Raw genomic sequence first — 27,990 nt, forward strand, 5'->3', positions numbered from 1 at the left:
CAAAAGAAATGAATCGGTTATATATCAATTGCCGTGGTTTCTCCCAGGATACAGGAAAAACTACAAGACTTTACACTCAAATTCAGTCAAAGGTTGGCTTTTATTTTTTAAAATGTCGATCACTGAAAAAAACGTGCATAATCTTCTGAATACTTGGCACACCGATTAGTTCTACAGAAATACTCTACAGACCATCCATGATGTCACTAAAACTGGCAGCAATGCATGTGAAAATATTTTATCCTATTTACCTGGCAGCATTTCTGTGAATAGCTGTCCTGTTTGGGCACCAATTGCTGTATGCTAAAGGGAATAACCGTGTTATCTCTGGATGTGACGCATTACCTCAAGAGAAAAAAATCCTCCATTGCAATAGAGACAGTAATATTAAACACTGCAGTGGCTTCAAGCAGGTTGAATGTTCAGGTTTTCATATTACTGTACGAGCCTTCTCCAGCAATGAAGAAACTCCAGCAAAAGTTTCAATTCTGAATTAATGCTTGGGCATTATTTCTATATTCTGCAGGTGCTGTGGGTGGAATCCCTCCTCCCTCCCTGCAAGAATCAATCTACATACTCAAATTACAATTATTTCAGTGTACACATTGCGTTCTGTCATATTTAAATTCTACCTGACTGATTAAATGAAAATAATTTAAGCAAAGCATTTTCCCCATCTTGTACAAAGGATGGGCTCTCATGCATGGATTTATCATCTTAAAATAAAGGACTAAAACTTAATCAGGGGGGAAAACAAAATAATTGCGATGAAGCTTCCATCTGAAATGCAGATTTCTAACCTGAGAAAGGTATGTGGGCATGAAACTGAAATCACCCATGGGGGTGTAACCTAGAAAGAGGGGTGTTTGTGGGGGTGGAACTATGAGAGCAAGATTACCCTCCCATCTACAGGACAATGTTTTGGGTAAAACATTTCTTTTAAAAAAAGGATGTATAGCAGCAAAAGATGGTTTAGGTCCCTAATCTGAACCGAATAATAATCCAATCTGCATGATTTGTTAAGCACGGGTTTCTTGTTCTTTTAAATTATCTGTACTGTAGAAGTACTTATGAATACTCTAGTGGTCTGTTGCTGTATCACAGGAGCTTCAATGACTTGCTGAATTACTTTAAGATTACATAAACACATTGCTTCATTGACCATGCTTAGGCGAGTTATCAGCCTCAGAAGGTTTCATTAATGCCAGTGCTATATTATAAGGGGCACCATTCAGTGTATTACAGTTGTATCCTATAGTGTAGCTCAATTCCATAAAGTTGAAAAAGAGAACATTAATTTTTACAGTAACAGTATTATAACCGTAAAACAGTAAGCACAGCAAGTTATATTTATGTATCACCACACAATTGTTTTTTTTCTCGTTATTATTATATTATAAAATATGAACATGTAACTTAAATAATTCAAGATATTCAGATGAAGAAAGAACACGATTATGTTAAAAGTATTATTTTAGTAATGGTGATAAAATCAATGTCACCTTTTGCCACTCTTAAAAACACCATGCATTCACTTTATTAGGTGATGCCTTTAATCAAACAAAAGTTAGCACAATAAAAATTTAAGGTAATCCTTTTCCAAAGAGCAAAGAAAATGAGAAATATCTAATAACAATCTTGAATTAATTATTTACATTTGTATAGGAAAACAAATCCAAAAGGGAAGATAATTCGCCAGAACACCATGGGAGATTCTAAAACCATCAAATATGAATTGAAGAGATAATTGACAGTTTGAAAGCATTAAAGAATATAAGGTCGCTGGGCCTAGATTGCACACGAACAAACCTAAAGTGGCTGAAATTGGTCATGCAGTTACATGTAATCAGTCATATTTAGGGGCTCAACAGAAACTGTTTTGTGTTCTCCGAACCGGAGACTCAACACCAAATTTACAAAAAGACACCACAGGATACTACAGAGTGACCAAAAAGTTGTGACAATATAATAATAAGTTGGTCACTCAATCCACGACTGTTTGTGGGACACTACTGTGTACAATTGGATGCCCTGTTTCACCCACAAAATATATAGTCAATTCACTTTACAGTATATTCTGTGAAGAGCTTTGAAACTTTGAAGATGTGATGAGGCGCTATATCAAATGCAAGGATTATTATATTATTACCATTAGCAAATTCAAGATGGAATTGGAGAGGAAATTGGCAACAAAACAGATTAAGCTGTACAAAAAGAGAAATGTACATTTTTTTAGGTTGGATCCAGCCAGAATTTCCAGTCCTGCTCATTAGAACATTAACAAGGAATCCCTTTCCTTCTAAATGCAGCACGGGATTCATAAATCCACTTTAAACTACCAGAATACCTAGTCCCCGGGACAGCACCTCAATCAACGCAGTACTGTAGTGTTTGCCTGGATTTTGAGCTCCTGGGCGCAAACCCAGAACCTCAGACTCAAAAAGGTAGGAGGAATGGAATCTGCGTATATGAAACCCCCCCAAATATTTCCAGTACAGATCAAGCAAGTGCAATCGGAAACGCAAGCTAAACATCACGGCAGATTTTTATATACTGGCCACTTAATGTCCTTTTTAAAGAGAGCAGATGGCAAAACAACCAAGCCGATAATCTGTATTAGTCTCATGATGTAATTTCTTACTATTCAGCTTACTCCAGCAACCCGACACAAAGTCAGATTCACATTCTCCGGTTACACATTTCAATTTCACTTACATCAGCTCCTACTTTAAGGGATAGCTACTTGCCAAATTTAGATTAGGAGTCCCCTTTAACCTCTTGACATAATATAGTGAAAAGATGGGCACTTTCTAAAAGCTTATCTTCAAGAGCATTTGAAGCAATCACATGATTCACACACATGGGTAAAACAGCATACCCTTGGCTAAATCCTATAATATTGCACAGAACAGCAAGCCCACAGATGCCATATTATTTTTTTGCCAAGTGATTTTTTTTTGCAACAGATGCAAAAGATAGAATGTTCTAATTGGATAATGCAAGTAATTTAATGAATGGAAAGTAAAATCCAATGTTACGATCGGCATACGAATGGATTAAATTAGATGTCGAACACTGGTCACTCAAAACGGTAACAAAAATGTTGATACAGTGATAACCAGAATGATTCAAAGTGGTTGACAATCGGAGGAGTGGATACCAAAAAGTGTATTAGGCAGGCAGCTTGAAAGAACATAGGATAAGAGAAGAGTCAGTAGTGGATTGAGAAAGCAGATGGTAGGTTTCATGCAGAAGAGGAGATTGCTGATCATGGGGATAGGGAAGAGTTGGGAAGCTTTTGGATCAGAGCTGAAGATACAAGCAGCTGGAGAAGAAGTTGCAACAGACGGTTGGAAGTGACAAAAAGTTTGAGGTTGCTCTACCCTGGGATAAGGAAGATTGGTCGATAGAAAAGAATACACCTCAAGAAGGTTGAATCCAATAAGGTAACCAGAGCAGGTTTATACCATGTGCATTTGGACTGAGGTCTATGGAGTAATGGGTTAGGGTAAGGGGAGGGGTGGGGGGTTGTAACATCATTAAGCAGACAATGTGCCTAATCAGACAACTCTTGAGTGATAGAGAAGCTAAGCAGGGGGAGTCCAAAAGGAAGAATCTGAAGGAGCATAGAGGCCAAAAGTTAACCCTGAACCCGTGAGCATGAGAAGGAGATTTTTTTTATTGTAGCCCTGTGTGGACCATGGTGGGAGTGGTCATTGATGAAGCACTACTTGCAATTTATAATGCCTGTGATCAAAACATCTCAAAGTGCTTCACGTAATTAATGTTGAGTATAGTAACTTGTTTTTGTGGGGAACCAGATGCCCAAAGTGGCAACATGCAGCTGTTTACACATTCATAATAAAAATACTAATAAAAATCCTTGCATTTGATATAGTGCCTTATCAAGTCTTTGAGACGTGACAAAAGGGCTACACAGGATATACTGTAAAGTAAATTGACTATATTTTGTGGACGAAACGCGGCAGGCAATTGCACACATCAGTGTCCCACAAACAGTTTTGGACTGAAGTGACCAAATTATTATTATTTTTCAAAAAAGTGATTATTACCCCCAGAAAAGCAATTTTGTAAACCAATGTTAAGCATGAGAGTCACTCGCTGACAATATAATAGTATAACATCATGGGAAGGTCACCTTTGGAGGCACACAATGCTTGTAAGGTGACTTTCTGTTTGCACATTCACAACTATACAAGTGAATGTTAGGTCTTAGCCACCAAGAAGCAAATTTAATGGATCTTAAGTTTGGGTCTTGAGCTGAAATTCGAAATGGAAAATATCTGAAAGTTTTAAATATAACATTCCTCTCGCGTATGTAAATTAGTCTTACCAGTTTGTCCTTTGCTTAGATGTTGCTGCTGCCCACTAGCTGCTTGCTGTACGTTGTGCTGAGAAGAATTTGCTACCACTTGTCCTAAACTATTGCTGATGGCAGTCCCAGGTGGCAGTGGCTGACCCCTTTTCAACAGCTGCTTCTGTTCTTGATGCCGGAAGCGAGGTGGCACCTCACGAGGCGGGTAACGGGACAAAGCCTGTTGTTGACTATTAACAGAAGCTCGCTTGCCATTGCTTCCACTGCTGTTGGTAATAGTGGTGGTGGAAAGGCTGTTGCTGGAATTGGCAGGCTGTGGCTGGTTTTGATTGGTCTTGGTAGATTCTGGCACTGGAAAAGATATAAACCACCTTGAATACAAAATATTTTGATATCCATATTGAAAAACCTGATTATTAGACATGACATTAGGTCCTTTTTTGCATTCTTGATCTTTTCTAGACCAGAGAGATATGCCTTAGCTGCCGGAACATACTACAAGCTCCTTAGGGCTTAGAACTGTATTTAAATAGGTTTCAATTAAATAATGCTGCCAAATCCCACCAGATTTTACCAACAATTAAAAATTCCATAACAGAAACAGAGGAACCATTTAACAAAACTGAATATTGAATCAAGTATTTTCCCTCTTTTAATTGAGTAAAATACTGTCAGAACTCAAAAAGACATTGAATGAAAAATGGCTATTAAGCGTAAGTCTGCTCGCTCGAAGGGCCAAATATAATCTATATATTCCATTGAATATATTTAATCGCCTAAGGGAATGTTCCACACAAACACTCCCTAATCCAGAAGAGTAAATCAGGAAAAAATCCACAAAATCTCTGCTATTAACCCAAGGTCTGATGTTCTTCAGTGATAACCCCTACCTTAGCAGAACCAGAATAACACCAGCTAGTAAATTTTAAGAACGTCAGTCTAAATTATTCCTATAGCATTCAAAGATACCGACTGTTGGCAAAAATTTCTGTAGGCTGACGTAATGTCCATGTGTTATAATGTGCATGGGAAATTGTGTAAAATCCCGAGCTGTATTCACAAACTGAGAAGTTTAAGGCAAGGATTGAACAGTGTTGTTCAAAATTGCAAAAGGTTAGACTAGTAAACAGTGAGGGATTATTTCAATTTGTTGTATATAAAGGGGCATAAACTCAAGACTTCTAGAAGTATATAAGAGGGTTCTAGAAGCATATAGATTGATGGGGCTTTTTTTAGCCAAAAAGTACTATCAAGATACGGAATACCTACCACAAGTGGCTACAGAAGACAAATCTATTAAAAAGGAACTTACCAATTAAAGATCTAAAAGGTTTTGGGGGAAAGAGCAGGGAAATGAGACTAAAGTATACAGCATCAGTGAGGAACTAGCAGCACATACGCACAATGGGCCAAATGACCTACATCTAGGAATATGGTTTACCACAACGTTAACTAATAGTTTTGTAGTTGCTTAAAGGGAATTCAGACAAATTAAGTTGCAAAAGATTTTTTTACATCATTATTAAGGGTAAAAAAAGGAAGGCGATGTGACTTGGAAAGCAATGTGACTGAGAATTGATTATTTAATATGTTTACTAAAGTTGATAGCTATTAATAAACCAAGTGAATAGAATGGTTTTGTTGTGACCAATTAGCGTGAAAAATCTCAATTTCAATACAAGAAATACAATTTGCTACATACAATGGAACAAATTCACATGTAATCCTAAAACAAATGCCAAGCAAAATCTTAAATCTACTGAAATGTCATCAAACGTTCATCCTTGACAAGAAGAGTCTTTTGGCCAACTCAGTAATTACAACAAAAAATTACAGTTGTATATATAGCCTTTCATGTCAGGAGGCCATCACCAAAATTACAACACCAAAATATTTTATTGCATTTAATATAATATTCTATGGGGTCTCCAAATACACTATAAATTCTCATTGAGATTAATGTTAAGGTTAAACGCGAGTAAATCTCAAAAATTTACACAATCTCTTTGTGGTGTCACTGAAATGAAAATTGCATAATTAACGCAGTAACAATTCCTGTACTTAAAAATGTGTCACGTTTGAAGTCCAAACTATTCATTTGTTTTAAAGAGCCCATAAAGATTAGGTTTATGGTTCAGTGTTAGACACGATGAGCCAAATGACCTCCTCTGGTGAATATTTGTGTTGCTATGTTATTGATAATAATATGTAGTCCTTGCGCTGCTTTGTTCAATGGATCAATGAATGGAGATGTGTCAATGAATGCCAACAAAATCTACATAAGTTATTTGGTCATCAATAATTTCTTAAAGTCCATTTAAACATCTCGGCCACCGTCTGCGACTTCACATACAGTATAACCTTGGTGCCACGATTGAAACGTTAAGATTAATGCAAGAAAGGGTTGGCGAGCTGGAATTGAGGATTAACTTGTTAAGACCATTTCATTGAATTCATTTGCTTAAGTGCCAGGAAGAAGATAGCAAGCAGCCTCATCAAAATAAAAAAAATAAGCCTGAACATGATTAGCTGGATATCAACAATAAAAAGAAAATAATTGCACTTATACTGCCTTTCAAGTAGAACAGCTCAAAGTGCTTTTACAGAGCTGATATGGATTACCAAGTAAGGTGGGAAGGGACAGAGTTGAAGGATATTGACTGAAGGCATAGACAAAAGAGCTAACTTTTTAAGGAAGGTTTTTCAGTAGAAAATAGAGGGTAGAAGGCAATGAGATCGGGGAGAGAATTCCAGATTGGTGCAAAGAGGCTAAAACCTAATCCACTAGTGGCAAGATAGAGAAGACAAGGACAAGCAACAGGCCCAAGGTGAAGCAGCAAGGGGTGTGGGCAGAAGAGACTGCAACAACAACAACAACATGGCACCTTTTAAGTGGGAATGCTTAATAGTGGTGGAGCCTGTCACTGAGCCGGGGGCAGAGGGAGAAGGTGACCGTAAGCATGGCTGAAGAGGAAGGTTTTCAGAAGGATTTCTGAAGTGGAATGCAGCAAAAAGAATGAAGCTCAAAACAGGATTTTTAGAAAAAGTAGGAAAAAAAATAAGAAAATGTCTGGTACGTCAAGCACTCGAGCACAAGATTCCTGAACAAATATCTTTGATTCCAAATCCTAGGTTAAACTTGCATTCAAATATGCCTCCCTTCATTGAGAAGGATTTACCTGTTCTTATGCAGGGCCACTGGATGGAGCTCTTCACAACTGCAGAACAGTTAAAGCAAAGCTGCAATAATCCTCCCATTGCAAAGATCTATAACCACCTTCAAGTAGACAATCATAGTTGATCATTTACAGCAGCTATTGAGATCTCCCAGGCTAAGACCAAACTGCCCTTCCAGATGGAGGAACTCTCAGGGTGGGTCACCAGCGGCATTGGCTACCTACCTCTATATTAAGAAAAAAAAGTTTTGTTCCTACTTTTTAAAAAAAACATATGGTATAAACTTGTAAGAAACCTTTTAAATCAAGAAAATCACTTCACATTGGTACCACCACAGCTTAACAGCAACAAAATTGACACTTAAGATCCAATGTTCAAGAGGGCAATTCTTCTGACGGGACTAATTAATTCGGGCAGCTCTTTCCAAAGAGCCGGCACGGGCACAGTGGGCCGAATGGCCTCCTTCTGCGCAGTGTATATTCTACGATTCTGTGACTAGAGAACAATATTATCACACAATAAATTAGGTTTCCTTCTCTATACAAAGTCACCATATTTGAGGAGATTTCCAGTGGAAATGCAGCCAGGAATTCCTGAAATGTTCTGTGGAATCGCCACTGTATGCAGAGTATGAAATGGGCACTAGCTTTTTTTTAAATATATTGTTACATGAGTGCTACTTATCTGGGATAGTTAAATTGAAGATCAAAATAAACAGATGGGAGAAATACAAAAGACAAGGATTTTAAAAAGGAGAAAACAGCAGAGTGTAACAACTGAATCAACAACAAACAACATTTGTATAGCGCCTTTCACGTCGGGAGGGCATCCCAAGGCAATGAAGTGCCACCAAGAAGCAAGAGGGTCAGAAAGGAAAAACATAGTTATTTAAACTGAGAATTTTAAGTAAGCTTTGGAAAAATGCAGAGATGGTATTATGCTTTTTTTATACTGTGAAGTATTTGCACTGATGTGTGTGTGTGTGTGGGAGGGTAAGAGAGAAAGAAAATAAGGAAAGTGAACTGATGTGCAGAACAATCATCATGACATTGGGCATATGTTAGTAACCAGCGGTCACACAAACCAGCAAAACTGAGCCAAAAATTGCATACAATTTCAAATGTTTGATCACTGTTGTCTTTATTTTTGTTGCAGCAAATCTGTCTACGTTTAGACCATGAACAACTTTGAGCCCTACAAGCCTGCATACCAGGTGACACAGATTTGCAGTACTTTATATTCATGGAAAGCATAAATCGTGCTTGCATACTTAGCATACGTAGAGCTCCTAGGATAGTGACTTTTTCATATTGGAGATGGCAGGATTGTTGCTGTCATTAAGAAAGTCCTCCCAGGGATTTCCGGTTCAATTTTATTCTCTTCCCTTTCTTCTCTAGGTTCTCTTTTCCTTTTATTAAGGAAATATTTCACAGGTGCAGGAGTGCAACAAATACATGGGATGACGATACCCAAGACCTCATCTTCCTTTGCTCCTCTAATTCAAGCATAAAAACAAGCTTGGTATTACCTAATAACTTCTCAAATCATCTATTTTTCTCCCTTATACTGCAGGATGAGACTTGACCGTTCCTCCACATTCTTAAAAAACAAGATAAATCTTAAACCCCAAGACTTAATGAATATAATATCAGGAATAAGATTCTTTCTCTTGTCCAAAGAACACAAGGAATCGCCTCAGAAGAAGCACATTGATTTGTGGGATATGTGAAAAGAGGTCAAAGGCAATGTCTGCATCCAACAAAGATCGAATAAAATATTGCTTTTATGGTTTTCCTTGTTGACAACCTGAGAGAGGATACCTGGAAATGAAAAGCATCTGATTTATTGAAGTTAATTCTGCATTTAGGAGAAATGAGCTGTTACCACCGAATCAAATTTGGCAATCGTTTCTCAGTCATAAAAAAGGTGCATTGGAAATCATATTGCACTCAATTATACAATGGTTTGTGAAACATCACTTTGAACGGATGCTCATCTGCTTTCAAGCCTCAGTCCTAAAGAGGACTTTCATCTATATGAATACATTTTCCAGAGGTAAGGGATTCCACCATTGTGAGACCAAATGGGTTCTTACTTTAGAAGTAAATTACCATTAATTAAAAATAAACATTTATCTACACCCAAAAACAGGCTTGAAAGAAAGCAATCTACAGGTATTGAAAGTTAAGTAGAGGTGCATTTCTGCTCTGAAGAATTCAACTATATATAGTATCTTGCCCTTTACTTTAGAAAAGACCGACAGCTGTAAACAGATTCATATTTATAATTCCCATATATGGTCAGAGAGAATGCAAAATAAAGGTGATGTGAAGCCAGTTTGTGCTTTAATATTAACACAACGGAGCATTGGTTCTTCTGCTGAGGTTTTGGCATGAAAGGCGATATATAAATGTCATTTGTTGTTGCTGCTGTTGTTGATGTGACCTTGACATTTACCTATCAAGAAATCCAAAATACATGCAGAAAATTGGTCATCCCACCTCAATACTCTGGCGTCATGAACTGTAATTTGTTGTTTGCTGTTGACCTGGAAGTCAGCATTTTTAAGCACAGGTAGCTGGTCTGTTTTCTGCGTAAATCCCCCACTTTATAAACCCCCCACTGTAATCAGCATTCACAAGTTAGCTGGAGAGTAAAATGCATTTAAAATTGAGCAAAAAAAATAGCTTTCCTATAACTTTTAAATGTTCAGCTAAAAATCAAAACTTCTGAGTCCGCATTTTCACACTGAAGAACCATTCAATCCTTATGTGTGACCTTTTATTTGTTCTTTTAAATGAATTGAAGGAAGAAAATCATTTGCAGATATTTACGGGTTCTGATTTGGTGTTTCAGTTGTTTTTAAACAAATAAAACACATTTGGGGCATTGTGTGACAAGAAATTTTATTGCTGGATTCATGAATTTTACTCACCAGGCTAAGGCTCCATCCAGCAAGTGATGGATCACATTTACAAACATAACAGATGGTGCTTTGACATTTTAAACCGGATTCCAGTTTCATTAGGTCTGACTGGAATAGCATGTTATTAATTAAATGATGATCTGTACCTCTAAAGTTCATTCACCCAATTATTTTCAGAATTCATTAGCCAATTGGATTACAAAGTGTCACGATTTTGTGTATTTGCCTGATTGTAGCTGATCGAATGCCCTACGTAACCTACTTAGTTTCAAAGAGGCTGACAACTTTCAGTTCCACCCAGGCCTGCTCCTTTTGAGCCTATGCGTCATGCCCTTACCTCTCTCTCTCTCTCTCACAGGTATAAATGACAGCCTGAGACTGCCCCACAAAGGACAATCGCAAATCGGGTTTCATTTCACAGCCCCTGCATTTAGGAAGCGAAAATATTAATAATCCCCTAAAATGTAATGTTATTGAATAGTTTGATATATTGCTAAATATAAAATACTATAATATATGAGGGACACTCCAAAAGTAATGGGACAGTAATGAAAAACATACAAAAGATACTTTTATATATCCCACCCCTGCTGTGAGTTGTTTACTTCTAACTAGATGGAGGAACATGAGAGCAGTTCAAAATGTCGCCTGGCATTGATACTGTACATAGGTGTGAATATAAGTTAAAAAGATAAGGAAATAAAAGGAACAATTGCCAGTATTTAAAATGCTTTTGCTTTTCTCTTTTCCCCTCTCTACAGTTCCTAAGCCTGAGGTGTATGTATTCCCTCTGTTCTCCTCTCCCCAGACAGGATTCTCAATTCCCAATACTCATTTGTGTTCTTTGAACCTTAGACAGATTCAATTTGTGAGGGAGACACCGCTAACTTTTGACACTAGATTGGCTGTTATAGAAAACACAGTACACTGAATGGTTCATTGACACCTTACTGTGAATAAGGCTCCAGAGAGTACCGGAAACAATGGTGGGTTTCATTGTCTCTTAGCCTTTGTTCTTTCAACTTAACTAGCAGGTAAAGTAATTTTTAAATGATAACAAAAGGATTCTTACAAACTTGGGTTTTGACATCAATGTAGAGTCGACCTTCTGATATTATGTAGAGGAGACCTGCTGCTAAGTCAAACATGCCACATTTGTCTTAGAAACAGGAGTAGGGCAACCAGGACATGGAGACAGTCTCCAGAATTACAAGATCAGATCAGTCAAGAGAATATAAAGTTGCTCCAAATCAAGGTACTTTTGATGGCTATTGGCCACAAGTATATTGCCAACGCTGTATCGGAAAGGAATAGGAAAACATCTGCCCAATTTCCCATACAAAATAGAAATCAACCAGCATGTAAAATAACAAAACCAATGAATTGTTAAAATCACTGATGTGAAAAGTTAGCATCAAAGAACCGAACGTTTTCATTAGTTGTAATGTTTCTAATTCTTTTTAAAAGAAATTCAACGCCATATACAGCGAGAAACTTGCCATCCTCCCTTGTGGGTGAGGGAAATGACCTAGACACTTAAAATGAAAGAAAATCACACCCGCCAATGACATTTTGAAGATGATCAATCCTCAGTATATTCCCATTCCGATGAGAGGTTGAACAAGAGTATCTTGTATTAGCTTTTTTAGTGTATATTAGTACCCGGTATAGTAAATGATGCTGTTTATATTGTATCCCAAACCTCTTTGAAAATGCAACATTTCTCAGCCTCTATCATCATCTAGACAGCTGATCATTACCACCTTCCAAGACATCCATAGGCATCTATCTAACAATTATCTTTCAGGAAAAACTGAACTTCTTTGTAAACCAAGAAAATTTGCAGCTGTAGCCAAATCCTAAATTATCCTTCAATGGAGGCCCCCAGCTCTGGTTTACATATAAAATGCTCAGTCAGTTTATCATACAGTAAAACTCATAAATTGTATTATCCATTCAGCGGGCTCCGACCTGCTCCATGTCTCTCGCCTGACCCGCCCTACCATCGGTGGCCGGGCTTTCAGCCTCTCTGCCCCCACACTCTGGAACTACATCCCACGGTCCCTTCGCCTCGCTTCCTCCCTCGCCTCCTTCAAGGCCGGTCTCAAGACCCTCCTCTTCGATCGTGCCTTCAGTCGCCTCCCACCTCTCTGGCTTCCCTCACCCCTATCCTACCCCTCCCCCTTGCTCAGGTCATGAGCCCTGACGGTCCAGCGCCTTAGGACGTCCTCACGACATGAAAGGCACTCTATAAATGTAATTTTGTTGTTGTATTTCTACCAATGAAATGTTTCAGGGTTATTCAGTTTCAGAAATCTAAAAGCAGAATTTAAGTTCAATGTCCAATGGAAACCATGGGGCTAAGGAGAGCAGTCCCATTTGTAACATCTTAGATATTGCATCATGAGGCCATTTTCACTGAAACCAATTGCACAATGACACCAACACAGCTGAAAAACAAATTCCAAATAGGGGGAAGCAGTCTTAGTCACACAAAGTCAATTTATTATAAAAGATTCAATGGTACTTTTCAAAAGAAGATATCCTGCTCAACAATCCTCCAGCAGAGTGGGTCATTCACCTCTTGGCCGTTTGTGGTGCAAATAGCGACAGTACCATGCCCACAAAAACCGTCACAACACAGCATCAATTACTATGCATTTTCAGAAGTTTCAATGTGCTATTAAAATGTAGCCTTCTTCTTTATTATAAGAAATAATAAAATATTAGGAAATTACTGCATTACAAATTTAAAATGAAGGACAGAGCTACCAGAAGTAGTGTCAGTAATATATATATATGCCAGTATTAAAAAAATCAAATGATACCTCAAGGTTACAAGTGGTAGACAAGTTGACACCAACTAACTTCTTTTTTTAGGATCTTGTGTGTTAGTTTCTATATAAAGCAGAAGTGTAGTCTATGTTAGTTGGTTCTATTTGTAAACACAGTTTAAAGCTAATCCACAACTTAAATCCTTTCCGAATGGATATTTTCCAGTATTTTAAGCAAGAACACTGCATTTTTTTTAAAACAGATTAGCTTTTAAAGGGAAGCCACTTAATTTAATTAGAACCTGCTTCTCAAATAAATCTGTTGATTTGGCTATGCAGTTAACATTTGAGACAAACAGGATAAATTATACAAATTGGTTCCAATGATCAATGAATCGGTCAGAAATTTAGAAAATTTGGAGCTAAGCCACTTCAGTCAAATTTTTAACAATCTTTTAGAAATTCAAATTTAATGTTATAATTAAAAGCTCCACTAAGAATTTACCATTAAGTTTATAAAGCACACACATAATGGAGTCCTGTAGCTCAGTGGTTAGAGCACTCGCTTTGCAAGCGAGAGACCTGAGTTCAATTCCAGGCAGGGGGAAACCTTGGGCAAGTTTCCTTACTCCACACAGAGCCTAATAATAATCCCTCCAAAAAACCCAAAACAATAATAAATTGGTCATTTTCAATCTACGACTGTTTGTGGGACATTGCTGTGCGCAATTGGCTGCCGCGTTCGCCCACAAATATACAGTCAATTCACTTTACAGTATATTCTGTGAAGCGCTTTGGGACGTCCTCCCGACGTGAAAAGCGCTATATCAAATGCAAGGATTATTATTATTATTATTATTATAATATCTTCTGAATAATGTTAATTATTTTGCAAATTGCTGCAATAAAGATTCAGCATTATAGTAAACTAGATGGGCATCTATATCAAGTCTACGTTATCAAGTCTATTTGAACCTTGTTCTTGCAATGCAACATAACTTTCCCTTCTCAATAGGGTGTTTGTATTATTTTCGATATAAATTTACTCTTCAGTCATTTTTTTGTAGACAAAATAGATGATTGTCAGAAATTAAGCAATTTGATAAACAGATGAAATTGTCAGTCTCGCATGAAACAAGTAAGAGTAATTTTAGATTTTAACCAACTTGTAATGCGTAATCTAAGCATAAAAATCAGTACTCAAGGAAACGGACCAGGTAAAATTATTCAGTTAGACTTTAATACAATGGTTATACTGTACATAGTGAACTTTGAGAAAACTCGTACCAATGTTGTGAATCAAGTGAAGTCAAATAGAACTGGAACAATCAACTTTATTAGTGCAAATTTCGAATGTTTTAGCCTATAAATTACTTCAATGTAACCATGAAACTTAGAGCTGAACTAATTCAGTTTAATAGTACAGGATACGGTACCAATTATGAGTAGTAGTCCGCTAGCCAATATAGTAGTCTTTAAAGATTAGATACAAATAAAATCAATCTTTCATATAGTACTCAAAATTTCATCTTCTAATTTGATTTTTTGTACATTGTTTCTAGTTACAAATTGTGAGGACGGCTTAATGTTGTGGAGCCCAGATTCGTGTCTCCAAATCTACGCTGCACAACATTCAAGGTAACCAACTTGGATTCATACCCAAGAACCAGAGGTGGAAAGATTTTAAACAATTTAAGTGATTGTGATATTAAGTTACTTTTTTTTAAAATCCTTGTGTGACAGAATTATTTTGTGTTTGATCAGACTCTAGGGAAGATTGACGATTTTACAGATCTGGCAGCAAACCTTTCAAATTTGATTTGTTCAATGTCAAACAACAATATTTTGCAAATGATCTGTCTGAAGAGATAGTCTTTGAACTTTTTTCAACAAATTATACTACAAGATGTGTAAGGAAAATGTTTACTTTTTTAAAAAAAGGATAGATATGTCAATAAAAGTGTAATTAATAGGGGGATGGGAAGGCAGATTAAACAAACTCAAAAGGTTTATTTTAAAATCATGTTAAGTTTTTTTTAAACTTCAATATTAATTTTACAGTAATTCAATGAGCCAAAGTTTTATTTTTTCCTGAATCCCTAAATGCAGAATTTTTTACCTGTACCTAATTCAATTATATTTCTACACAAAGGAAAATCCCCAACATTTTATAATTGACCCAAGAGAACAAATTACTTATGCCCTGGATATAAATGGCCAGTGAGTTGTTCATTTGTAATAGTTTGTTCTAGTTTCAAGAAAAATCAAAATGCAGGAGAGAGGACTTGCAGAATGGAAAATAATGGAATTGTAAATTACGATTGTATAAGAAAAACTTCAGAAGCCACTACACTGAATAATTTGTGCCTTGCGTTTTCCATACATTAGTTTAAATGAATTAACTGTGAATTCCTATTTACAACTGCCCCGTTGAAAGTATTTAAACTATGATGCAATTTGAAGGAAAATTAGACAACTGCAAAGCTGTACTAAAAGTTGTCACACCTGCTATTTTGCAAACTAAAGCCAAGTGAGTTACTTTGCATTAATCAGCCAGGAAATGGGGTCACCCTCCAGAAGAAAATCCAGTTTAACATAACACAACAGTTGTTTACTCATTGGCAAACAATTAGTCTTAGATCCATAGGTTTAGAACCACAGAAAATTACTACACAGAAGACGAGCACTCAGCCTATTGTAGCTGTGCGGGCTCTTTTGAACGTCATTCAGTCCCATTTACTTGCCTTTTCCTTATACTCCTGCAAATTCATCCTTTTTAGATATCTATCCAGTTCCTTCTTAAAAGCTAACATATCGTTCTTGTAACAGTGCTCCAAGCAAAGTTACTATTGCGGTTAAGCAGTCTTATCAGTTTCTCAAGCTGTGGAATGGGGGAAGAAGAGAAAAAGCAGAAGAGTCCTATACAGGATATGCAGCCTGTTTAATTCAGGCAATTAACACACACTGCTGCTGTAAACAGAAGTGAAGGAAGTACAGGTTCATTCTTGTGGCAGGTTCAGACTGTGCCTCCCCACACCAAGCATTGTTTTTAATTTAAATCCTGCAACGTGAGCTGGTACAAACAATGTTGCTGCTTACTATGAAAATGACACTGTTAAAGGTCTTTTTCCCCTGAAAATGCCCAGGATGTTCAAGCAATTGTGCAGTAATGCTTGCTCTTTCCCTCCCAATAAACATTTAACAACAGACTGGGCTTGTTTCAAAACAGCTTACCCGATAATTTCACTTCCATTCACATTAACCTCAGCAAACTACTCATTTTAGTTTCTGTAATTTATGAAACAAGTGCAATGGTCTCTCTGGTATTTTTCTTGCGATTCTCGTACCTGGCTGGAGAATGACAGTTCAGTTAGAGCAAAAGACCAAGTGCAAATTTGAAATGCAGTAAACAGCATTCACACAGGAAACCTAATTCTGCTGCTCTCCTTCTGAAGGCCTCACTAGAAAATGGAGGATAGGTACGTGGAGACTGGTGTCATTTTACAGTCTGCCTTCAAGCAAACTGAATCCAGGAAAGCTGACTGCTATTCAAGGGGAGGGGAAACAAAACAGCTGTTTTGTTGCTTTTACTGTGAATAAAGAGGCAGATGGAAATGACAGACCTGGTGCTTTGCCATATCCAAAATTACATCAGAACTGTACTGCAAAATTACAAAGATGCTGGGCTGTAAAAGTACAAATTCCAGCAAGTCTGGAACACTTCTAGCCAGTGTTGGCAGCAGATTGTTATGCAAACTTCTAATTACAAGATTGTGAATGTTTTGGCACAATTATTCTACCAAAACCGACCTCTGCAATTAAGGAGTCACGTGAATCTTTCCTCAATCCAAGCAATACTTTGTTGCAAAACAATTATGCCATCTGTTCTTGTAAATGATTCACATTCACTTATTATTGTAAGGTGCCACAGTCCTCTTGCTCTTTGGGCATATATTGGTTTTATAGAGACCTCACACAAGTGCACTGAGCTTCTGAAAACTCTTAGGAAACAAATGGGAAATATCAGGAACTGCTCACCTCAGGCCCTTCTCGCACGCCTTCATCTTTTCCAGCAAAACAGCCCGCCCCCTTCCTGCTTTATTATTCAACTTAAATCTCTCTCTAAAATGCTTCATCCATGAAACAAGTTTAATTTGTACAAGTGTGGGGGGCAGGGGCACGTATGGAGACAATGAAATATGTAAAATAAATGCAGTAAATGAGATCAGAATTTCAATTAAGTGGTTTTGATGGGGTGAAAAGATTCTCAGGGTAGAAAGACTGCTATAGAAGTACAGGCTGTGAGGGGACTAGTCAATACCTGGCTCTCGGTACACATAATTCCAGAAGGGATAAATGGGATAGAGGTTATACATCGTGTTCTTTTCAAACAGCAACAGATTGATTTACTAAATTAGAAGGCTCAGGGAGAGAATACACACTTTGCTATTTCACATTCTCCACCCGCTCGCTCCCCACTTTCAAAGGCCACACCAAGACGCACCTCTTTCACCATGTCCTCTTTCTTCCCCACCCCCCCACACACTCAGGTGCCTAGCCAACAGTACAGAGCACATTGAGAAGTGCCCCCCCCCCCCCCCCCCCCCGACGTGCAATATAAATGTAAATTGTATTTCCTCAGGTTTTGTATCTTTTGTAAAGCGTTCTTCTAAAGCTGCCTAATGTAGTTTGGGACAATATTCATAAAGGGAACGTAGGGGATTCTGCGAATCAGTCTTCGGTTTATCTCTCTTGGGTGCTTTCTGGTACCCACAAATTAGTCATTATAACTGCATTTGTTCAGAACATGATGAATAAGTTTAGACTAGATATTCCTATCATGATGCTTCTCTACATCAGATTTCATTTAAGAATTGGGGTAATCAATCCTATGCTTTCATACAATTTCTGCACCCAAATTTTAAGTCTTAAAGTATTCACAGATCCAGAGTATAGATGCAGAATAGAGTAAAAATGCAATTTTGGCTGATGGTCCAATCATGAATTAACAATAAATCTTTCCAAAAATGGTTACAAGTCAGCATTATTTGAATTATGTCTACTTTCATTATTCACCATTCTTTTATTTGTTCTGCTACAACCAGCTTTCGACGTGAAACACCAAGCCACAGTGAAAGAACACTATTAAAATAGTGTGTTTCCTGTCTTTAGTACAACACTTATTTTCCCTTGGATTTAAGTCAGGAGAGCAGCAAGGTCATTTATCTTTTCTACAGCAATTTGTCAGATATTTGGCACAGTCGTCTGTAGATCTGGCAGCAAGAGCTAGGTTACGTTTCTTTAATCTATAATCCATAGCCTATTCTTTGAAAACAATCCCTGGCAGATCATCATGAATTCTTTGACAATTATAAAATGAATGACTTTCTTGGGACACGAATGACAGCAACTCGAGTTAAGATAAATTTGGCAACGAACATGATCTTACACTAGTTTTGTGTTCAACACAAATCAAATAAGACGGCCTGTTCCACTTGAAAGGACAACAGCATTATCTGTGCAAAATGCATTCTGTGGTTGCCTCCGAGCAGATAAATGGATTCCATGTTCCTCCAAATCAGTAAACTCACCTTTCTTAGTCCTGGTCTCTTCAATCTATAACGCTGGGGTTGTCAGATAACATTATTTAGAAGCGATTTTCTTTCCTTGAAATTTAGTTTGCTACCTAAAGCTGAATCTATCCAATACCTCTAGTGACTATTTCTTTCTTAATCTTTGAGAAGATTAATGACTGTTTTGTTTAGAACCTCTGGACATCATCAATTAATGTCACCTCTCAGGCTCTTCATGCCCAACTAATTAAATATCTCTCGCCATTTCCCTCCATCTCTCTCAAGAGCAACTTATAAGCTAATAAGTATTACCAACAGACTCTTCAACAATCTACTGTTTGTAGGTTGTAAGTGGAATACTTTTACTTCAATAGTCACTTCATTATTTAAACGAATCAAACCCGCCCTGTTATTCAGTCAACATGTTAGCCACATCTTTCAGTGAACAGACGAAAAGTAAATGTTGGGCTAGAAGTAAAACAAAACTAGATCTACTAATCATTGATTCAAGATGCAAGATTAGAACTGGTAATAAAGGCAATGTGGCCAAAACGATGACCAAATACTAAATTTAAAACTGTTACAAATTTAAAACCCAAAAATGTCAAATAGAAGGCAGAAGGACAGAAGACAACTATATAAGGCTCACATTGATTACTCAGAAATATGGCAAGTTACAATTTTGTGAAAATAGCACATTGCTACAAAGTTTTGCCCACAAAATACACAGTCAATCGACTTTACAATATATTCTGTGAAGTGCTTTGAGATGTCTCAATGTGATAAAGTGCTATATCAAATGCAAGGAGTATTAAATAGCCATGGAGTAAAGACATGCATTATAATAATAATTTGCTGATTTATTCTTTACAAGCTAGTCATATATTTCAATAAATATACAAATTATTTACTTATTGTGCCCTTCAAAACAAGATGGATGTAATGTTTCTGTAGGCTGAGATTAACACTGCTGGCCCAAGTGGTTCCAAAAAAATAAATCTCAGCACTTGCAAAACATTTGCAGATGGAGAAAGCCAACTAGCATCTGAGATAATTTTTCAATTTGAATTAAATTTTCCTGAAAAAGACCTACAGTGATTACAAAGTGTAGAGATGTATAAATTTGAGTTATTACATAGGAGTTTTGAAAAACTATACAAATAAATTCTAATCTTTAGAATTCTGTCTGGTCTACAGTAACACCGGTCTAGTTTCTGACCATTTCTGCACACTTTCAATTCAAGAGCAATGAATATTTAAAAAAACAATATAAATATAGGAACAAAGGTGGTTTGTCGATAGTGAAGTTAATCTGAGTGCCTCTCCCTTATCCTGAGTTTTGCCATAGAAACAACAACAGGTATTGCATCTGAGGAACTAACATTCCAAGTTTGCATTCACAAACTAAGTGAACCAAGAACTGCACATACTGCATCAGAAAAGCACAAATTAAAATTTACTGTTCACTACACCTTTCTTTTTAACACACAAATCCATTGATTACATCTTAAAAAAAACATAAAAATGCAGCTGTTACACAAACAGGATGAGAAATAGGAGAAAATAATGACAAACCTTTGGTTTTCTGTTCAGCAACCTGAAAGAAAGAAAAAATAGATGAAGTAAAAATTATGTCAAGTGTTCGTTTAGTCTCCTGGCTATATACTGGGCCACAAATCCAACAGAAAGCCATTTTCTACATGAACTATTTATAGAATTATGGTGTGTGGCACAAAGATAATCAATGTCAAGTGCTAACCTTTTTCTGAGCAGCTTCCTTCTTTTTCTTGTCTTCTTGCTTTTTCTTTTTCTTTTCTTCCATCAAATGGTCCTCTTCTTTAGTTTCTGGTTCTTTCTCACTACGATTTAAAAAAAAATTCAAATTAAGTTTACTTTTTTATAAAAAAAAGAAAACATACATGGCAAAATTTTTCATTTGAAAAGGATTACAATAAAATAAAGTGAATATACTAGATTATCTAGACCACATGGTATAACATCACTTTGCTCAAAGATTTATGCTTGGATTCTTAAGTGTTTGTTCTGTACTGTAAATCGTATCCAAGTGCTTGTCGCATCGCTGTTACAAGTCACTTTAGAATAAATAGTGTACCCGCACTGCTCAATGTTACATAAATCTTAGCAAATTGGTTGGACCTGGACAAAAAGGTTATCTCCATTTAATTGTTGCACAATTTCATGTATTTTTGTGATGCAAGAGTATGGGGGAATTTCATTATAATGCGGTTAGCGTCCAATAGCTCACCGCCCATTCTAAGAAAAGCGCTTAACAAAAAAGCAAACTTTTCTGTTGGCAGGTCGACATTGACATCGCTTACTGAGTGTTGCAGACATTCACAGGAAATCACGGACATATTTTTCTTTAAGAAGTGACGTCAGAGGTGCGTCTTGCGTAACTCTAAGGAAGTGATGATAGCAGAAACCAGTCAGCAATTTTTCTACACTAGTTTACCTGCCCCAGAAGCTGGATTTGTGCAAGTCCACAGTAAACCCATGCTTATAAATATTTACAAGAATTCCATTTGAACCACCATTTTGGGCAAACCAAATTTTCCCTGAGATTCGAAAGGTAAACATTTCTATAGCATCTTCGTTAAATCCCTTATTTCCCCTCCAACAAATGCAGAAGAGCAGCACAAATGAACCCAGAAATATCGAATCATTCAGTGACTATTGTTAAACGATCGCTCCAAACAGAAACAGACATTATAGTAAGTCACAAAAGGTACACATTAGTACTGTATATTTTTTCCAGACAGTGAAAGCAGTAGAGCTGACAAGATGTATTATTTTACTAATAACCTACACTGATCCCCCATCTTTTCCTCAAAATAACTGGAAAATAGGTACAACTATCTGTGCATGAAGAACCTGGTCACAGCAGAGTCCTCTCAATCACAAAGAAACTGAAAGTCTATTAAATGCACTTGTTACCAAGAAACCTCAGCTTCAGAGATATCTGGATTGACTTTCTTGGAAGGCTGCGTTCTGACACTTCTAGTTGATGCACGGGTTTTTTTGAACAGTGAATTTTAATAATTAATTGACTATTTCTATTGAACACACATATAAATGGAGGGCAACGAAAAAAAGAAAGCAGAGTGCAATTATAAGAAACAAAATATTTTAATAACTAAAGGGGATTAGGCCCAAGGTTGCTTCTTGATTGACATCAAACTCGCCTTTTGACCATATTCCTCAATCCCTTTGCTCTCCAGAAACATCTAGTTTCCTTTAACTCATTTAGATAATTCACTTCAGGTATAGGAGGCAGAATATCAAAATTTACAGGTGACCCAAAAGTAAGGAGTTTGCCTAACTGGGAAGCGGACTGCTGGCAACTTCAGAAGGATAAACAGAGAGGCAGATGGATCGGGCAGACAGACAACAGATGAAATTTAATGCAGAAGAGGCAATACATTTTGGAAAGAATGAGAGGAGTTGGAGTATTAGCCACTCTTGATTCTTAGTTTCCATCATGAAGCTATACTATAATAGTATAGTATAATAGTGGATCTATAATTCCAAAAGACCTTTGATAAAGTACAACAACAGACTATATAAAAAAACAAGATTAATGGTGAGTGGATTAAGTGTTGTAAAGGGCTAGTCAAAATGTTGTAGGAAAATGCAGAACATTCTTCTGCCATTTTATCCAATCAAATCTATTTGTGGGCATAGTTTTACAAAGACCTATACGAACAACTATACATTTCAGAAAGATATTTTATATTAGAACATTTGCAACTAAGATTTCACAGAAATGTTCCACATGATTTCGGGTGGCTAGTTTTGTGATCAGCTCAGTTTGAATATACTGTATACATTTTTTGAATGAACTACTGTGAAGGGACATTTGACATACTTTTTCAAGAGTCTTACTATTGCATTACGCACAATTTTAATTATCCTGAATGGTATTTGAAGCTTGTGGGAAAATAGTTTGGGATCTTTAAAAGAACTGACAAGCAACCACATTGGAGGATACTCTAAAAGCATTTGAAAGATTATTTTCCTCTAGTACTTTCCTCCTTAGGGATTTTTCTGGTTGCGGCAATTAATTGTACAAATTGAGAAATCGTGAGGATTACTGAAATTCATCGTCCAACAACCAATCACTATTTTTTCTGCACATTAAAGCAAGCTTTTATTTGCTCAAATATCATTCACTGCTTTGAAGTTTGTTTTGAGGTGCTAAATTGGCATTTTGAAAAGGAATTCCACATTCATATTAGTTAACACCACAGTTGTTTGTGGTAACTCAATCTCTGAAGTCAAGTGGTCTTTGAAAAAAATAACAGGCTTTAAGAGCATACATTCTGAAAAATCATACTCGACAACAACTTTGCAGGTCAAATTCGAAAGACAAAACGTCCATTTCTTAAATAAAGCTCCTTCGATCTTCCTGAAAACTCTTATTTGGATTATCCTCTTGAGGATCTCGTAAATTTCATTTGAAAAGTTATAAAGATAACCCACTCATCTCATCTAGGGCCAGAGACAGATGCAGTGACAAGGGCAATGCTCTGCGACAGCTACAATAGCCACAGGTTACTGGAAAAATAAGGTCAGGCCCCAGGGAAGATAGAACCACTCAATGGCATAGGTACAACCAGCTTCACAAAAGACAAAATCCATGCCTTCTATTATAATTTACATTTTTCATTTGTTGCTCATCTGTTACCAGGTCATCTGTAAACTTTCAAAACCAGGTTTTTAGTAAATAGGATTTCTTCATAATAACCTCTACTTTCCCTCTTCTCAACACAAGTGCCAAAATGTGAAGGTGGTCTTGTCATGTTTATAACATCAGGTCAATAATGTTAATGACTTTATTGTATACATCTGTGTTCTGGCTTGCCAATTTTCATTTAAATCCTTTTGGCATAAGATTATAAAAACTTCCTAAAATATCTTTCGACAAGCATCCATGAGAAGAGGTAAGTCACAAAATGTTGTCAATATAGTGAGAATTCATGACTTTCAAAACCAGGTTTTAAGAAAAATATCTACCATGTGTTACAACTGACTGTTTAAAATAATGAAGGATCATAATTAAAATATTGTGAACAACGTTATGTGTTTTGATTAAACAATTTTACTGTAATCTGAAACAAAGAATTGTTCTCAAAATACATTTTAACCTGGTTATAAAGCTTTCGTTATAACTTATTGTAGTTCGCTTATAGCACAGTTGGGAGTGTAGACTCCCAATGTTCAATTATCCAAAAAGTGCCTGTCATTGACACTTCAAAAGGGCTGCTGGAAAGTGGAAGCCAAAATAGTTGACTTCTGAGCCATTGGGTTGCTTCCTTTTTCACTTTCATAACCCTACTTAAACCATTCTCAGCTCGAACATAAAACACATCTTCTGAAATCTCCCTTCCTAACTGAAACCCTTAATTCCTGATAACACTGCAGAATCCATGTTGCATCTTTTCCATTGCTCCCAAATCCTTCTTATAATGGGGTACCCAAGACTGCATACAATGCTCTGACTTAACTCATCTTCGACAAGTTCACCAATACTTCTTTGGTTTTGTATTTCATGCCTTTAGATCAAAACCAAGGATTCAATTTACCTTATCTATCTTTGCTGCCACATTTAATAACCTGTGTAGCTAAACACCAAGGTCCCTCTGCTCTTCTCGTCCATTTAAAAATCCACACATGAAAAATTCCAGAAGCTATTTCAATAGAAAACAATTTACTGCGCCAGTTTTCTAATTCTGTCCTCTGAAAATCCAGAATTAATGATCAATGTACTGTACCTACTTTGCTGCCTCACTGCTCAAGCATAAATCCAGAGAAAGAAAATATCCCAAGTAGGTTTGGTCATCAGAATGTCTTTTCTTGCAAGCTTTCTAACCTGGCTGGTTCGCAGAATGCCAAAAGATACAACCCTGCATCATTGCAAAGATCTTGTAATCTAGGATTTATGGTTATGCAATTTCAATTACTTGAAATAAAGTATTTCATTTTAATAATAGCTGGTTGCTTAGACATTACTGTGCATCTCTATTCCTTTTTATTAAAAAAGAGGAATCCTAGCAAATAGCTGGCAGGGGAATTAAACTCGGAATCTCTCTTGTATCATATGATGATTTCAGAGTACAGCTGTACATTAAAAGCTTCTCACTGAAATTGAAGAACAGTTGTGACAAGAAAACAAATTAGTCAAACTGGGGATGTGGTTAAAAACTCAGGGACATATACAGGATGTGGCTTTCTCAGAACTAACTTGAACCAAATTACTTGTTATATGCTGGAAATGTGCAGCTTGAACACAACAAAAGGGCTCATTTTGACGAATCAAAGTAAGACGTCCATTATGTGTTTGTAAAATGCAAAATCCCTCTCAAAACCATTCCCCCAGTGTAGCGTCAAGCTTTTAGCCATCTTGCCAGGAGATGCAGCCAAGTCAAAATTCTTCTTTAACTTCCATTGGAAGGAAGGCAAGGATAAAGAAAAGAGTAGCTCATTGCTTCCTACCACAGGAGTTGATTTGGCTGAGATCTACAACTCACAGCATGGAAAAATTGTGGAAGCAAATCATACGCTTGACAATCTCTGGCAAGTTCATCCTGCTTTACCCAAAGTGGGAAGATAATATTTTAATATTATATTCAAGATTTTTTTTAGCAATAAAACTTCATGATTTCTAAAGATTACCGAGAACCACTTGGCCTCTGTATTACAAACGCATTGCGAAATACTGTTGTTAAGACATTTTCATGAACCATAATCTTTTGTGACGATCTATTGTACAGCTTTGCTCCTGAGCAATCAGAAGTGATGGGTTGACAATAGTATAATCCTGCAACCCAATCCAGACGTGTAAACCAATCCATAAACAAAAAAAGGAACAACCAGTCTGAATGTTATTGGCTGCATGTTCTGTCTCATCGGGTTCTTATTAAAATTCTTGAGCCCTGCTCTACTTCAGCACTAGAAAATGCTAGGAAGCTTGCAGATTTGAGTCTCTGTGCTAAGTTAGCCAAGTACAAAACGATGCAAATTGACTGTCAGTGGCCAAAATCCATTAAACAAGGACAGAACACTATTGCCTCAGTGAGCACAAAAACACTGAAGACTGTAGCAGAAAATCCCTTTCACTGTACGCTATTATATGTAGCAGAATTGTTCTGTTTCAATTGAGTTACCACAATCTTTACAGGACATTTATGCTGCAAACTACTTTATGAAGTCAAAATGCATGACAGCCAGATCAAACTGTACATTTGCTGCTTTAGTTATGATTTGGAATGACTTCTTCTCAAAGGCCAGGGAAAGTTGGGACTGTCTGGTGAATTAGTGGGAAACTGTACTGGATTTACAAGCTGGCTAAACCATTCAGCACACCAGCAGCCAGAAATCCTGACTTCTACTTATAACCATTTTTGTTTATATCACTGTCAGTGGAAGTCCTGCTTTCAGACACACCACGTCTTTTGGTCCCTTTTTTTTTATTATCTTTGTGTTACCGATACTGAAGTTGTCAACTATCGTGCCGAAACATAAATGATCCATCAATGATGCATATGTACTCTGAAAATTTCCAGAGAGCACGTATGACTTTCTTCATCTTTCCTGAATTAACCAAAACACTGCAATCTCAGTGCCAGTTCAATCCTTAGCTTTCCTTTCTGTCACATCTAGTCTTTCCCACCCCTGGTCAGCATCAACCACAGATAAAATGCAGGTAACGTTTTCTTGATTATCTCAATATAAACGAAATCTGCCTATACCAACCTTTATAGATACAGTAATAGGGAAATCCTGCTACTGTATAGCATTATCTATAAGCTGAGGGAATCGAGCATGAAATAGACCGAAAAATCTCATTAAAGAAAAAATATCTCAAGGAGATAAATTCTGAAATGGACTTGCAAAATATTATATAGCTCATGTGAACTGTGGTCACCCAAACTACTACAGTTTTCAATCCTATCGTTTTCGTACGCTATTGTACTTCAATTATCAAGGCCTCAAAACCACACCGTAGCCATTAACCTACAACAAAATCTATTCACACCCAATGCAGCTGAGATGCTTGTCACCTCTCAACTGGTTTATTAAATGCACTCCTTGCCAGTCTCCCCAGTTCCACTATTCACAAAATATAACAAATTCAGAACTCCAGCACCTGTATACTTACCTTCTCTAAACTCTGTACCCTCATCACACCAATCATACCAATCCTCGTCAGGCTCCATGGACTCTCAAACACAGAATAGATCAACTTCAAGATCTTCATACTCGTCTGTAAATCCTTTCACGGCTTGGCAACTCCCTAACTCTCCGACCTGTTTCTGCACTCCACCTCTTGCCGCCTCCGGCCTCCTGCTTGTTCCTCATCCCCTCCACATCAGTAGCCACTACATCCCAAAACTTTGGAACTCTTCCCCCTCCCTCGATTCCTCTGCCTTGCCCCCTCCTTCCCCTTTTACAGATCACATTGCTGTTGTAATTAAGGAGCAACAAGTTCTTGCAAAAAAACCTTCTTGCAGGGTCAATTTAAAACACTGGTTTGTATAATTGAATGCACCTTTAGAAAAAAAATGTACGTATTGCACTACCATCAGTTTTCATACAGTATATGCAGTATCTGTATAGCTCAAGTGAACTGTACAAATGATCCATCAATGATGCATATGCACTCTGAAAATTTCCAGAGAGCACATATGACTTTCTTCATCTTTCCTGAATTAAAACACTTTTGATCAGCAACTTTCACTGAACCAAATCAAACTTCCAAACTATAGTACTGAAAGTTTACAAAGGGTATGTGATGTTTCATGGCAATCTGGGGAAGTATGGTAATAAAAGAACACAAGTAGTAAAATGTAGTAAGCAGAGCTAGAGAACATAGATAATAAAATCATTGCAACAAAGTTTATAGCAAAAGCTTGTTGATCAAATACTTCAATTCAAAACTTTGATTTGAATCCCACTCCCACCAACCCTCTGGTTTATAGATATAATTCAGTATTTGGTGGGAAGTACTTCAAAAATAAACTTGATCTGAAATATATGATGCAATCTTCCAAACATTACTTGTTGCAATAGGTATAATTCTATGGAAATATTTTCCTCCTTTTTTATTTAAAAATAATTTCCCTCCTTTTGTTCTTTGCTTCTCGAAGTTTTCAATGAAGCATCCACATTTCAGAAACCACAACA

General features: G+C 36.9%; 1 protein-coding gene across 1 annotated transcript in view; it reads right to left on the bottom strand.

Moving 5' to 3' along the window:
- The window catches only part of tnrc6c1 (trinucleotide repeat containing adaptor 6C1), a 197,339-nt gene that overhangs the window by 36,887 nt on the left and 132,462 nt on the right, over positions 1-27,990 (bottom strand). The window contains exons 5-7 of the mRNA XM_042342374.1: positions 20,546-20,645; positions 20,362-20,383; positions 4,355-4,687 (exon numbers count right to left, since the gene is read on the bottom strand). Coding sequence (XP_042198308.1) covers positions 4,355-4,687; positions 20,362-20,383; positions 20,546-20,645 — 455 coding nt within the window. The remainder of the gene's footprint in view (positions 1-4,354; positions 4,688-20,361; positions 20,384-20,545; positions 20,646-27,990) is intronic.

The sequence above is a fragment of the Callorhinchus milii genome, unplaced genomic scaffold (assembly GCF_018977255.1).
Source record: "Callorhinchus milii isolate IMCB2004 unplaced genomic scaffold, IMCB_Cmil_1.0 Scaffold20, whole genome shotgun sequence".
NCBI classification, from domain to species: Eukaryota; Metazoa; Chordata; class Chondrichthyes; order Chimaeriformes; family Callorhinchidae; genus Callorhinchus; species Callorhinchus milii.